We start from the raw sequence: 15,386 nt of genomic DNA, 5'->3' as shown, positions 1-15,386 counted from the left end.
GTTTTAAACTTTAAATGAGGAACCCCCAATTACTGTTATAGCCATTTTCTTTTTCATAGGACATGAAACTCCATAAAAGATGCAGTGAGTTATTCTGATATCAGAGGAAACAATACCTTAGAAATAAATAATAGAGCTGAAGAATGAAATCAGTCTCTGCCCTTGTTCCATACTGCACAATGGGGTCGGGCGAGACCTGAGATTTCTTTCAGAGAAGTCACCAAGATGATGGCAGGCATTGTGTTAGAGCATTACATTTCAGCAAGCTCAAACTGAGGGCACGAGCTGAATGAGCCTATTGTGACTACGCCCATTTTCCATCATCCAAAGGATAACGTAGCAGTGTTTAAGGGTTTTTTGGTAGGATAGCTATGGCTAGAAGTGTAATAATGGGCCAAATTGCAGTTTAGCCTGGGGGGCAATAGTGACAAAGCAGTGCAAGATTACAAGATGTCTCAGTTTGTGCCTTGAAGTTAAAAATGGTTTTAGAGAGCAGTGTATTCCTAAGAAGACACATATTTTGACAGTGTAATTTCAACCATAAAGGTGATTTAGTCTGACAGATATAGAAAAGCAGAACCTACTAGATCGGTGTAGTTGTAGAACCAGGCAGATGTTCCATCCACTGGATCACTGTACATGTCTGACCCATTTACTGTAAGACAAAAGAACGAGACACAGTGACCTAAATGTGCCCCCCCCCCAAGTCATCTGAAAAGCGACATCTCCTTTTTGATCTAATAACTTAGGATATTTCAAATGTTCTATGAGACATCTTATACTGACAGCAGTCAGATGGTAGTTTTCCATCTTAAGTTGACCTTACAGAACAGGAGCTACAGTACAAATACAATCAGTATATTATAGTTTGCCAACAGAAGTCCTATTGTGCACTAGAAATATATTTAATTCACATCATTCACACAATGCATAGTGCAATTATTCATGTATTCATATAATGAATCACTGTAGGCAGGATTAGTGTACTTTGCTTTGTTTTGTACATTTTAAGAGTTAAAAAAAAAGAGAAGAAGCACCATGCAAACGTTTAAGCATCAAGAGATTTGAGCTCTCAGATAACATTTACAAAGGTCTCAGACCAGCTTGTTAGCGCTATTACTTAAAGTCATGGTTACAACAGGCAAAGTGACCTAAATTTTAAAGCTTTATAAAAAACGCTTGACTCTTTAAATTGACCCAACAATTAGCAGCTCTTGTAAGCAGCTACCAAACACTGAAAAAAAAACAAAACCCTAAAATAACTGCTTTGAAAATAACCCACAAAGCAGGAGAATAAGAAGACTGCATCTACTGCCAGGTAGCAGTTTCCACAGTTGGTAATGTAATTAAGAAAGGTAGAAGTTAAGTTGAGGTCTGTAAGGAGACTGGATAACACCCCTGTTTGACTAGAAAAGATCTTCAGGAACTTTCATCAGACCCTGGAGTGACTGGTGCACTGTGCTCCAACACCTGCACAAATATGACCTTCATGGAAGAGCTTTCAGAAGAAAATGTTTCCTGCGTCCTGACCACACAGTTCAAGCAATTCTGCTTGAAAAAGTCTGATGGTAAATTTCCCAGTAGGGAATTTAATGGATTTAATCTTTTCTAGAAAGTTTTCAAACACGTTTGGTGCTGATCCCACATTGCTACTGTCTGTTTACTAAATCTATGTTTCAATAAACACATTTTTATAGTCTGATCTGCAGTGTGATGCAGTACTATGTACTACTCTGTACTATTTGATCCACACCACCAATTCTAATGCCATTCTTCAAGACCAGCAATCTGAATTGAATAAAATCATAGTTAATATTGAACAAAAAAGGGATAAGGACACCCCTGGTGTTATGCAACATTTGATAAGGTCCCCCCGTCCCCCCTAGGTGCATTCTGCAGAATTATCCTCAAGTTAAGCCATCACTTCCTTCTGCTGGTGAAGAGTCTCACATGGCAGGTGTGGCGTCCCACAGCGTGTACTATGAGTGCTCGCCACCATTCTTTTGCATTAATCTTTAAAGAGCCTTATAGGTTCTGCTGCTCATAACTGAGGCTAATTTCCACCCAGCTGTTGTTTCTGCTGGTCCGTCTGGGGCGGACAGAGAGAAACCAGGGGGAGGGTAAAGAGTGCCGCTTCAGAGGAAGGCAATGGGTGGCGGATAAAGAGAGTGCCCGCCCACTGGCCCGCTCACAAGGGAGGTAACCCCGCCACCTCCGTTTCACCATGAGCGTTGTCCTTTATCCTTGCTGAGAGTATGCTCACACAAACATGTCCCTTCACACACACATGAACATCCTAACTAACACAACAAATACAGAGTGTCAGCTGCTGCATGAGGGATGGAAAGCTGTTGACAGCAATAATAGCAGACACATAAGGGATGCTGTTCTGTTTGAGAAAATGGATTACAATGAAAGATTATTATGTTTTTACTGCAGTAATTGTATGTCTTTTGTGTGGAAAGTTTAGAGCATACTAATCGATACCAAAGGAGTGCATTGGGGAAACTATGCTATACCAGAAACATATTGCTGGAGGTCACAGTAGGTCATAATTATGATCACTAAAACTTCTTAGAAAGCAGTCATTTTCCACATCAGGGTTTTGACAAGAGCTGGAGGTGGTACAAAACATAATTCTCTATGCAGGACAAACTCGGATGATGATGATGATGATGATGATGATTATTATTATTATTATTATTGCCTTGTTTACAGAGTGGCCATTCAGCAGGCAAACCTAGTAATGCTACTAAAATCATTTCAGTCTATCAGTATTTTTCTAGTTTTTCTTTACTTTACTCTAATTTTACTTTACCATGTGGTTTCTCTGCATGCTTCTAACTGTTGTGCATTAGTGTAGCAACCATCAGACAGCTTAGCAAGTCAAGGATGCCTCAAGTCCTCTTCAGAAATGTCAACACATCTACTGACTACAATGTTAAATCATATTAGGTAAGATTATATGGTCTTTGAGTTTAGGTATCTAGGGCATACACTAACATGCCACTTGCTTGTCTTAGCAACCCAGGGAATAAAAAAGGTCAGTTTGTGCTACATCAAGTTTGCTTCAGTGAATAAGCACTGTAATATGCATCAGTTCACTGAAAAATGGACCAGACATTTTCTTGTTCTTTCTGCCTGGTCAGCACTGCCTATTACTTCTTACATCTGCTGTAGAATGCGGCATGCCTGACCACTCTAAAATGGGACCCATACTAACACTCAGCCCTTTCTGTTTGGATTGATTGTATTGCTGATTGAATTGGATTGATTGACTGATTGTATTGCTTTTTATGGGACATAAAAAAAGAAAGAATTCAAGTTTAGGGATGTTCAATCAGCACTGAGGGGATCAGGATAAATAGTGCTTGAAAGCTTAGACAAAAGGAACATATGTAAGTACCATTTCCTACCTATAGTGGGCGCCATGCACATGCAGTCGTACTGCGTAACATAGTCAACCTTGTAGTCTGAGTTTATGGGGTAGTAGTGGGCCAGCTTTATCATTTTCTTGAAGGCGTCATAGATGAAGATGAAGCTGATCAGTGAAGAGAAACCTTCTTCTGTGAAGCGGGTGAAGTACTGCACCAGGAAGCTGGCATCAGTGGCCACCAGGACCAGGCAGAAGAAAGCCGACCACAGGCCGATCCACAATCGGAACTCCAGGTAGTCAAACTGGTTGTCCCTGCAGGAACAGGAAATGTTTACTGTGAATTAGGTAATGATTTCCGTTGGCTCTCTGGACATGTTATTCTACAGTGTTCAAATAATGACAACTGACAACAGGCAAAAGCCCCTTATATTCCCAATCGTATTAGAATATATGGCAGTACATTGATCTTAGTGCACCTTTGGCAGGTACTGACCTCTGCATTCCAGAAAAAAACCCACAAGACCTGCCTGAGGTGACTCAGTAACCTAACCATCACAATGTGGCTCTTGTCAAAGTTTTTCTGCTTTAACACATCACCTTCAAGAACTGACTGTTCACTTGCTGCCACTGTGGATGAATATAATCAGTGTTTTTCACTTCACTGTCAATATTTTCTCTATAGAATGTTTATTCTGCACCAGTCAGCCCTGTGTTTAAATATGAATACTACTACATGTGTGAGAAGAAGATATGAGATGAGATACCTGCTGAAGTTGAAAAGGAGTCTTTCAAAGACGAGCACAGGTCCTGTACTGCTGAGGATGGTGAGAGGCTGTCCGGCCAGGAGGCAAAAGACGGCCCCTGAGACAGCTGTGCCCAGAAAGCTCTCCAACACCCCCTTCGGAGAGACAAGCATTCAGCCAGGTGAGTGTGAGGTATAACACAGTTGTGGTCAGAAGTGTACATACACCATAATGGACATGAAAGTCAGGGCTATTTCTTTCTTTTTCTGGGGCAGAATGACAAGATAACATACAGCTTCAATAAAAAAAACAAGAATATGTGCACAAATTGTTGTTGACATTGTGAAATCAACAGAGCCAAAATATTCACATGATTGAGGAAAGGGCTTTGGTAAGACCAATTGTGGAACACCCAATTGTGTTCATTATTTTATCCACTTTTGTGCAATGTACCAGTTCCAAAACAGCCCCAGAACATGCTGCTGCTAAAGTGTTCCTGTGTTCACTTTTACTTGTCCAAAAGGCTTTGTCTCAAAAAGTGCCCCAGAGGACTTTCTCCCTTGGCCATGTCCATTGATTCTGGAGCAGTTGCTTCTTTCTTGGATGGCAGCATCTGAGTCCATGGCAATGAAAATTGCTTGACAGTGACACTGGGGTTCCAGCAGCTTCAAGTTCATGGCAGGCTTGTGTCGTAATGGTTCCTGGATTGTTCCTCACCTTCCAAACTGATTTCCTCTCAGCACAGGGTGACGGTTGGGGTCTTCTTCCAGAGTTTGGCAAAGTGGGTACACTTCCTATACTTATGTAAAGTGACAGGCATAACATTAACACCACTTGCCGAATACTAGGTAGGTTCCCTTTGTGCTGCCACAACAGATCTGAATATTCATTGCATGGACTCCACAAGACCTCGCAGGATGTCCTATGGCATCTGGTACAACAGGTTAACAGCAGATCCTTTAAGTCCTGTAAGTTGTGAGGTGGGGCCTCCACCTTAAGACTCAATAAGCCTAAGGTGCTCATGACTCTGTCATCCATTCACTGGTTGTCCCTTCTTGGAGCACAGACCACTGCATACCACCTTGTCACCTGTCAGTGGTGCTAATGTTATGATATCGAAATTTGCAGTAGTTTAGAAATGGCTCCAAGAGACATTAAAATCTTAAATCTACAATCATTCTTCTATGATCTGGACTGAGACACTATTCTGTTGTACTGTAGGTTTGCCATTCCAACAATTAAAAATATATGTTGTCACTTCGCTCCAGAAAAAAAGAAGCCCTAAATTCATGCCCATGATGAGTGCAAATGTAAACATTCGACCACAACTCTACACAGAGCCTTGCAAGAGAGGTGAATGTGGTTGTGCCTGTACACTAGGTCTTCCTGGACTAGTATGGAACAATTGTGCAGGTGTATGAGTGGCCATGAGTGGGTGCCAGAGTTTGCAAAAGTAAAACTAGTAATGATGTCTTACTTTTATCATGAGGTCGTGGTATGTATTAGGCCTATGCTATTTGTAATATTATACAGTGCATATATGCATACATTATATCATAAACAACACTCCAATTCTTTGTTGGATCATGAAGCCCCTTCATCTTATCTCAAAGTTATGGTTATGGTGCTCCATCACTCCAGAGAGTGAGAGTGTGTGGTATGTAATGCAGGCTGGAAATGATTTCACTGTTGTATGTATGTCTTGTGAATGTCCTTCAGTAGTTTCAGAGGTTTCAACAAATTAATCCCTACAGCTAGTGTTAACATGACTTATGACAGAATTAAGAAGTACAGAACATTTATGATTAGATCCACCTGCATGTTTTCGGTAGCATCCCCAAGCAGTCCTCCAAATGTGATGGCGTTAGTGACTGTTCCTAAATAGATGAACAGAATGGCAGACAAAGACTGGATGTGTAGTGCATCATAGAAATCACTGGCAAAGAATGGGGCTTTCCTTTTAATGTCAAGTATAAGGCCTCCACAGAATCTGAAAAAAAGAGATATGAATTGATGAGCTTGACAAACTATGGTACAACTCTTATTTTTAGCATAGTATGTGTCATTGAGAAAGATGTAGTGTTACTTTATCAATTCAGAGTGCTCTTCAAGCTAGCGTCATGTATTACAGCACCGTCACAAGATAACAGTGTTTTTTTACTACACAAGGGACACACCGATAGTACTGTTTAATATGATAAAGCACTAAGTGTTAGTTCACTGGTTTTAAAATAAATAGTCTTAGATAATAAACACTGTCAGAGATTATATACCCAAAAATTCTTACTAATACCTAACATTAACATCTAAATCAGTGATTTTAAACTGATAGAGATATTTTCCTCAGCCATGGGTCACCTAAAACATTGGTTCTACATCTCAAAGCTCCTAAACCACTACTTTCAGAACCACTGACCTGAGGGGAGAACATATTACAAAAGGAAAAATCTAGGGGCACTTAGGGACTCACCGCCCCGTCTTTTTCAGCTCGTCGCCAATTGCGTGCCCCCCGCCTCCGTGTCCTCCGTCGTGAGGCGTGTCCCCGTTCATCTGTGCGTTGTCCCCTCCGGCATACATGTTCTTCCTGAAGAATAGACACACACAGTGCAGACAGAAGGACACTGAATAGGACAGTCAATAAAAAACATAAAAGTGTCCTCACAGTGTCCTCACAAGAGCTCAATTTTTAAAATACATTTTTTACCAAGCTGTTTCGAAAGTCTTGACACAAAAAAGCAAAACAAAACAAAAAAACAATCACCAGGGATCATGAAGTAATTTAACACCTAATCTATATGGAAATACTTTTGTTTTTAGTACACAGACCACAGAGAACATTATTTTAACCTAGGTCAGTAAAATAGTATAAACATTACTATTTATGTAATATCATTTAAAAGGCTGTTTAAAATGAACGGATGTCTTTTCTGACAGCAGTGTGATTACATTTTACACTATTAGCGATAGTATGGCAGTGTTGTGTTTTGGCACTGTGCCCAAGGTGCAAGCACAGGTTGACCAACAGACTGAGACAGCGACCTGCTATCACTTAACTTGAAGCCAAAGAGACATGACAAGGCTTATCTCATTAATCGTTACCCTGCTTCTTCTCTTGTCTGGCTCTGTCTGCCACTACATGGAACTCACTTACTGGTTTTAAAGAATCTATGAAATAGCTTCTCAGCTTCTAGCTTCAACACATGTAGATGAAGTGAGAGGCCCACATGTTTCCCATAGGTTTCAAAGCCCTCTAGAAGCCCTTTGCCACCTATAATAGATGCTTTTGAAAATCCATTGGTAACGATTAACCTAACGTAACCTTGAGGACAGCTTAATTGCAGGGATTGTGTAAATGAAAGAGCTAAAACCTTTAACAGTTAACCTTTTGTCAGAAGATGGTAGAGACTTTGGAGGTTCTATCCTGATGGCGGGGTCCCATTCGCCAGGAGGGAGCACAATGACCTCATCCAAGAACTCATCGATACCAGCAAGGAGGTCTTGTCTGTCCTTGGCCTTGTATGCAATGTCATGGAAGACCTTCATAAGGAAATGATTAGATTAGACTTCATATCAAAGCAGAACGTTTGAGATACCACTAAATTTATGTGCATCTATTGTAGATATACGAACATACTATGACATGTAAACCCAGCTTTTCTTACCTCATCAGACATAAGGGTGGCAATTGCTCTACCGATTTCATGATATGACTTGGCTTTTCCTTTTGGCCCAAGAAGAATGAACAGGAACCTGTATGGGCAAATTTAGGCAAGCGTAATAATACAGTTCAAAGAACATCAACAACATACTTGATCTAGTTAATCAATTATGACAGTTATCATTATTATGAGCATTTCATTAATACAGATATGTTACATAATGGAATGTTATAAACCTTAAATGAAGATAATTGTTTTGCAATGTGAGATTTAGGACTGGTACTGGTCGCACCTGGTTGGAACTGGCACTTCTGTTAGCGCTCCTAGCATAACAGCCTGCTGCAGCCTCACAAAGGCCACAAAAGGAGCGTCCAGAAAGTCCACTTCGCCAACCAGTACATTGGAGGCCTCTGCATCTCTGGGGAGCTTCTTCATAAACTTGTTCTTCAGCTAAACACATGCAGGCACACACAGGCAACTTAATGAAACCCAGTGAAAACACAGCAAAGGACGAACAAAGAGATGATAATGAAGCATTCGCTGCCTTTTCAGAAACACAGGCCACTCAGTGATTTAAATGCCAAAGTAAGGCATTAATGGGATTCAGGGAACACCTACATCTGCCCATGTGATGGAAATTATGGAGATGGATGGTCATACATGAGGCTGCTAAGTCAGCAAGTGCCTTCTATTAGTGCTGCATACCTTTCCTCTTTTTCCACAGGAACCAATGGTAACCTGGACAGATGTACTAAATTAAATCTCTCTTAAGGAGTAATGCTGCCACTACCACAGAGATGCTGAAGTCCTCTCTTCAAAGTTAATTTCATTAGTGGACACAACCTTTGAGTTAGTGCCAAGTCTAAAGTTTACAGACCAAAAATAATTAGCATTCCCTCTCCTCCTCCTGCTGGGCCATAAACTACTATTGGACAACTTATGTTGAATCAAAGCTTCCATGGTCATCATCACTTTTAAATCTTATATGAGCCATCATTTGAGATATCATTATATTAGATATAATTTCTCAGGTTTTGGCAGCTAAAAGAGTATATGTAAGTAAGAACCTTAGTCTGTGTATTTGCAGAAAATATACAACAGTAAGCTAATAAAACTCCCTGATTGCAACATCACCCAATTAGCAGTCAAGACATTCATAAAGCAAGCACAGGTGTACTTTAAAAAAAAAAAAAAAAAAAAAAAAAACTGCCATAAATGTCAAATTACACTGTTATGGGCACTACTGGGTTACTTATTGACTGGAGAAAACTTCAGTGGAAAAACTTCACCCAAAAGCACCCAAGGACATTCTGTCTGAGGACACCAGGGGCAGACTGATTTTCCTTCAGCGGGCGTGGCATTAAAGGACTTTGATTGGCATAGTTTGTAGGCCACATATTGACATACTATGCAACCTTACTAAAAGACGTTTGTGTCTTTTATTAGTTTGTTTTGAGAACTGTGTGGCTAAAGACTACAGTGATAAACAGGATGTGTTTTATAATGTTACAATAAACACTTTACTGTAGACTTAACAAGAGACATTAAATCACAGCAACACTGTCAGGTAATCCAGAAGTACTAGTAGAACTTTTTGTGTTCAAATAAGATAATTACCCTTTTCCTGACGTTACAACTGTGACATGAGACGCTTCTGGCAGCTGAGCTTCTATGCTGTTTGTGGTCATGGCTGAAGTGCAGTTTAGAATGGCATAAAGCCACCAGATTAACCAGATCAGCATCTGGTTAAAAGTTCCTGTTAGGCTGGGTGATTGCCATTAAGGCTACTCTAATAGGTACAAATACATGCTTTAACATACTGCTTTCTTTTAGTAACAAGATTAGGATTATTGTAAGAATAAGGATTATGTCATTGTCATTATTTGCAGGCTAAAATGTCACTGATTATTTTTATAATGTAACTATTTGGTCAAATGATCAGATCTTTGGACTGTATTTGACATATTTCTATTTTAAAGGAATAGTTTGGAGAGGAAAACACAGTGTCGCCACTTTTCTTGTCCCTCTCTGGAGCAGATAAGCATCAACCTATTGTCACCATGCCTAATGCCAGATGTGGGCTAGAGGGGTAAAACGCCCCCCAGCATTGAGCGGTGGAGAAGTGGAACTGTGTTCTCTGGAATGATGGATGGCGCTCCATCCAATACTTTTGGGATTTGGGAGTTTGGGAGTTCATCAAACAACCTCACTAACACTCCTGTCACTGGATGCAATCAAATCCATCACAGCGATGCTCCAAAATCTAGCAAAAAGCCTTTCCTGGACAGTAGAGACAGTTACTCCAACAAAAGCAGGATAAACTCCTAATACCCTTCATACCCTAAAAAAATGAATTAGCAGGTGTCCCAATACTGTATTTGTGTATGAGCTCTGCTTTGCGCCTGCTGGTCTGTGGAAGACAAAGACACACCATAGACTTGAAAATGCTGATCAGTAGCAGACAAAGACACCCCATAGACTTCAAAATGAATAGAAATGGGTCCACCATCACTTCTTGTGTCTGCAACACCTACTGGCACAGTCTGGAAGAGCTAAAGAACAATGGAAAATAAATTATCAGGAGTGATCTGGGTCACTCAGGAAATGTTTCAAGTGCAGAAAAACAAACCTCAATAGTTACATCCATCATTTGCGCAACATTTGATCATTTTATTAATCACTGAATAATCTACACTGTTACCAGATCCTATGAATCCCCAAGGATTTGGGAATGTGAGGATGGTATCAGGCTTTAGCTGAGGGGAATTCGCAAGCGTGACAGACCATCAGGCCTCTTAACCATGCTTTTCCACCACATGACACGCAGCCGTGCCTTTCACCAATCTGTGTTTACAATCCCAATCTGTCCTGCGTCTCTGGAGCACATAAACCCCTCCACCCAACCCAAACGCCTCATCCTGGGCTACTGAAAAAACAGGACATCTCTTGCTCCTCTGAGGTTTTTTAGCAGCGCTGAGTCCCAACAGAGTCAAAAGCTCACGGCACTTCCAGAGAAACGCTTAAACACATGGAACTGTCAGAGAGTTATCATTAATAAAACCATAGACCTGGCTAAGCGCTAAGGTCACGCAGGCCTTTTAGGTGACAGAAAAACATTTAGACGTATTTTCAAGTTTCACTGGTTTGTTAGTGCTTGCTGCACCTAATCAGAAACTCCATCTCTGCTCCATATTCCCCTGGCAAGCGGCTGAGCATTTCCTGTTGAGATTGTAGGCCGGTAGTGCTTCTCTGTTTGGAATATGTCCTCGCGTACAGCTTTGCGGCTCCTTTTGTTTATGTCTGTGGTGCACTTAACATCAAATTTTCCTGGTGGGTGATTAGGCTGAGGAACAACGGGCAGGGAATGGCAAAGTCATTTTATCTATTTCTCATGAATGATAATGATCCATGTGAAGATAGCATGGGTACAGCGAACAACAGACTTGTTCAACAGCTAAACAGAACCAGGATCCAGAAGAGAAGTTGTACTTTGGCCTGCTAATTACTGACCAAGACCATGCACTGCAGGAGATCCCAACCTGGTTTCTTCACAAGTGATTTGCAATAGTATTTTACCATATCATCTCTGACCTACCTTGCTCATCTGAAATATCACACACTTCAGTAAGTTTACAAATGTAAAATCATTGCCAAAGCTTAGGTAGAAGAGGGAACGTTAGACAAACGTACATACCTGATCTTTCTCTGGTTTGTCAGAGATGTCATTCATGCTGCTTGACGTCAGGTTCCGATGAGCAGTGGTGGGGCTACCTGAAGAAAATGAGCAGTCCCAGTATGGTTAACCTAGCAACAAAGTCCTCTATAACAAAGCAATGAAAGAGAGTTTAGAATGAAAAAGACACAGTAGCTCATTCCACTCATGCATGTTTTAGAAGTCCGGGCGCTAAAGAGAAGGCACACCTTGTCTGTTGCTGTTAACAAATTGAATGAAATGAAATTTAAAAACTTCAACATTAAATCATAGTGTGCATTTAACTCTGCAGAAGTCAACATGGATAATTATACTGGACAAGACAGAAATGGTACAAGTTGACTTTTTGGTCACAAGTGGACTCTATTGAAAATGAACCATTACAGCTACTTGAACCCAAGAATTTGGGTGCCATGCCGCAGAGAGTTCAGCAGAGGAATAAAAGACAGAACAAAGCAGAGTATTCGTGACGCCACTGTGGTAACATTTAATACACAAATAAAACTGCAATAATGGTGTGGGTGTCAGTTTGATGCAGACAAAAGTAAACCTTGGGGAAAGTCGTTTTATAAGCTTTAAAACATACAAGGAGGACAAATAGGTAAAGTCTTCAATTTCCCCAGGCCCGTACTACTGACATGATCAGAATCTTTGTTAGATAAGGAGATAACTAACGGCATAAAAATACCATGGGACCAAATCTTCCTAGGGCGCAGATCACCACATTGGTATGATCTCTGGTTATATAACAGGGCCTTGGTATTCATTCGCAAGTGAACACGAATGGGACATAAATGTTGGAATTGACTACCGAGACACAAATGTTATAGACAGGGGTCAGGGTTCCTAAACTGTAGTAGAGGAATCATCAAATGTGAAGTATAGTGTTAATAGTAATCTGCGATGAATGAGTCGTGCGCACACAAACAGGTGACATGGATTCTAGTTGGGGCTACAGTCGTTTGACTTACTAAGCCATCCCATGCTCGGACTTCCAGGGACTTGTAGCTCCTCCTCAGAGGCGCGAGCTGTTAGGCAAGGCACTGAGTTTTCGAGCGGACTACGAGCTTTTAGTGGCAAAAGCAGCAGAGGAGGGGAAAAAAGAGTAAGGAGAAAGCAAAGCATTTAAGGAAAGTCAAGAAAGGCAGCCCGAAAGGCCAAAGCAGAGGTGTTAAAAAGTTAGATTTTGTGAAGGAACATTGTAAGACTTAAGATGAGATGTCTAAGGAAGTAGCTTGTTTAACAGGCTAATCAGAGGCTATCACTTGTACTGAAAGATAAATAAATGACTATTAGGCTTATGGCTGATTTCAGTAGTATATAGTGTCTGGGCCAACATTAAAGGTTTTAAAAGGTACTTTCAATAGGACCGTCCTTTTGAAACTGGACTGATCTCCTGTTTTAAGAGATCAAAAGGTCCATCCTGCAATATGTAAAGTATTTAAGCAATATAAGTTAATAACTATAATATATTACCCCATAAAGGTTTGCTTCACACGGCACTAAAGAAAACATTTATCAAGGGTGTGTACAGTTGTTGTGATGTCGGCGCTACATGCCGATTTGGTATCTGTACAGATAATGTAGCTAATCAGTAAATTTTGATCTAAGCCATGACCTTGGAGGCGATATTAGTGCCGCTAGTTAATAACTAATAAATTATTTTAGATTATTTTAGATTTTTAGATTATCCTGTACATAACAATTTACTTCCTCAATAACATCGTGAAACATCATATTGTATGCAACATTTAAACACATAAATCCACATACACAGATATTTCATTTAGACAAATTAAACAAAACCAGTACATAACACAAAGTAAATTGTTCTAATTATTGTGATTAGTCAACTTTAAATAAATGCTTAGTTAAAGAATTGATGTAGATGTAATTCTTTACTAAGCCTAAGGTTAGTAGGTAGATTACTAGGTGGAACTTAGATTCACTATTATATTTCTATAACGCATTATGAATTGTATCAAGCACACATGATTAGGCCCTAAGTGACACTGATGCAAAACAGCAACAGGGTGATCACTAAATCAAAACCATAAATGAAACAAATACCAATAGAACCTTTGCTGTAGAAGTTTCATTTACTGTGAGAGTTGATAGGATAATTAAAGGTGCGTACTGTGTGCTGATTATGCTTGGTTATAATGTTTCCAAGCTGTTGTTAGAATTGGAAGTATAATTAAAGTGACCTACAGTTCTGTAGAACATAGATAAGAGTTTTGAGTTTTATAAAGTAATGGTAAACTAACTTTTATTACAATCTTAGGATTCTAATATGCATATAAACAAAAAAGGTCTCTTTTAGAAGATGGGAGTATCTAATAAGGGGAAAATATAAAAGAATATAAAAACTGCACCAAACTGGCACCTGTATTACCATTATCCGTGTTGGAAAACAGCCTACTTGCACTTGAGACCGTTTTGCCAATGTCAGCCAGAGATCGCAGATTGGATTTTTTGGTCTGATGGCGATGCTTCCTTAGCAAGGTGTACATGACCTTATCCTTCAGGTCAGCCTTCAACAGACCATTCTCTATCTGACTGTCTGTAATCATCTCTGAAAAACAAAAGGAGAAAAAGACAGGGATTAGGTTCATTCTTTTCTATTCATATTTACATTATAAAACGCTACATTACTTCATCTCACAGGTCAACTGTCATTACTTTTAGCAATGTTCAATGAAATTATCTGAATCATTGACTCAAAACAATCATACCTGCAGAATTAAGCTAGAAATCAAACATTTTGATGAGACTAAAACAAAAAGTTGTAACAACACATATTCTATTTTAAGCCATTAAAGATAGAGATATAATAAATTTCTGGCTTGTTCATGTCTGGCTGTTCTTGCGAGGTTCTATTTTTATAAAGAAGGTCAGGGTCCTAGGCACGAGGCTGGGGCCCTCAGGCTTTGTTTTTTGAATGGCCTAGTCTAGTGGCTTAATGGCTAAACCCTGAATTCAGTTCTAGTTCAAAAGAAAGAGCTCTATAGGTTAAACTACTGCAAATAAGGGAATCTCCAGTGCACAGAGAGAATGCTATTGATAACAAACAGGCAAGTCTTAAATAAAAAGAACACTCTCGCTTGATTCCATAAATGGTATATTCTGCATGCTTAGCTTCTGGCCCAAGCCAGAGTTACGTTGCCTTGCACAAAAGGTTTTCAAACCTCATTTTGAGTTGCTTTGGATCATTTCCAAAATAATGCATCAATTAGCCTCATCCTCACAGGACAGGTTTGCAACATGTTAGCACCCCAGAAAGAACTTTACATTTTAGAACAGGACTACACAAACACAGCTACTCCACTGCATTAGTGGTGGTTTAACAGTGATTTTTTAAGCAACAAACCTGACCTTCCACTTCCTGTGGCTCAAGTCAATATAAAGGAAATAAATGTAGAGGGGGAAAAAAGAAAGCTCTTTGCCTGCCCTGAATGGATGCACCCACCCGGAAAGCTGGGTTTGCAGTTGCAGTGGGGGCTGAGTGTATTAAATAGATCTATAAATACGTCCTGACATGGCAGTGGTTGCAAACCAACTAAATAGACAGCCTGTTAACCGTGACTGAATGTGCATCATATCACCAGCACAGCCTCAAGATGTATCTTAGTCTCCCACACACACACACACCCATGTAGAAAAGCTGTCTTGCTTGTGTGGATGGAGAATGCTGTGGTTCTTGAGTCATGAATTCAAATAGTGGTTTAAAGTGATGTAATATAAATCGACAAATGAGGTCTGCATTATAAAACTGGACTTTTACTTCAACCAATATTGAAGCAATCTGGCAAGTATCTCCCTATGCCCAAAAGATCCACCCATAAAGGGATAATGGAACAGCAATCATATCAGCTTTAAATAACTGAAACTGGGGT

General features: G+C 40.0%; 1 protein-coding gene across 5 annotated transcripts in view; it reads right to left on the bottom strand.

The window, feature by feature from the left end:
• slc4a4a (solute carrier family 4 member 4a) overlaps positions 1–15,386 on the bottom strand; it is a 51,335-nt gene that overhangs the window by 11,955 nt on the left and 23,994 nt on the right. For 3 of the 5 annotated variants that reach the window (XM_072664923.1, XM_072664920.1, XM_072664919.1), the window contains 10 exons: positions 13,886–14,065; positions 11,473–11,549; positions 8,071–8,228; positions 7,782–7,869; positions 7,502–7,656; positions 6,590–6,703; positions 5,935–6,109; positions 4,141–4,274; positions 3,417–3,688; positions 585–655 (listed from right to left, as the gene is read on the bottom strand). In XM_072664923.1, coding sequence (XP_072521024.1) covers positions 585–655; positions 3,417–3,688; positions 4,141–4,274; positions 5,935–6,109; positions 6,590–6,703; positions 7,502–7,656; positions 7,782–7,869; positions 8,071–8,228; positions 11,473–11,549; positions 13,886–14,065 — 1,424 coding nt within the window. The remainder of the gene's footprint in view (positions 1–584; positions 656–3,416; positions 3,689–4,140; positions 4,275–5,934; positions 6,110–6,589; positions 6,704–7,501; positions 7,657–7,781; positions 7,870–8,070; positions 8,229–11,472; positions 11,550–13,885; positions 14,066–15,386) is intronic. The other 2 variants (XM_072664922.1, XM_072664921.1) reach the window with 1 other exon arrangement.

The sequence above is a fragment of the Salminus brasiliensis genome, chromosome 20 (genome assembly GCF_030463535.1).
Source record: "Salminus brasiliensis chromosome 20, fSalBra1.hap2, whole genome shotgun sequence".
In the NCBI taxonomy this organism is placed as follows: domain Eukaryota; kingdom Metazoa; phylum Chordata; class Actinopteri; order Characiformes; family Bryconidae; genus Salminus; species Salminus brasiliensis.
This window is presented reverse-complemented; position numbering and strand designations above follow the sequence as displayed.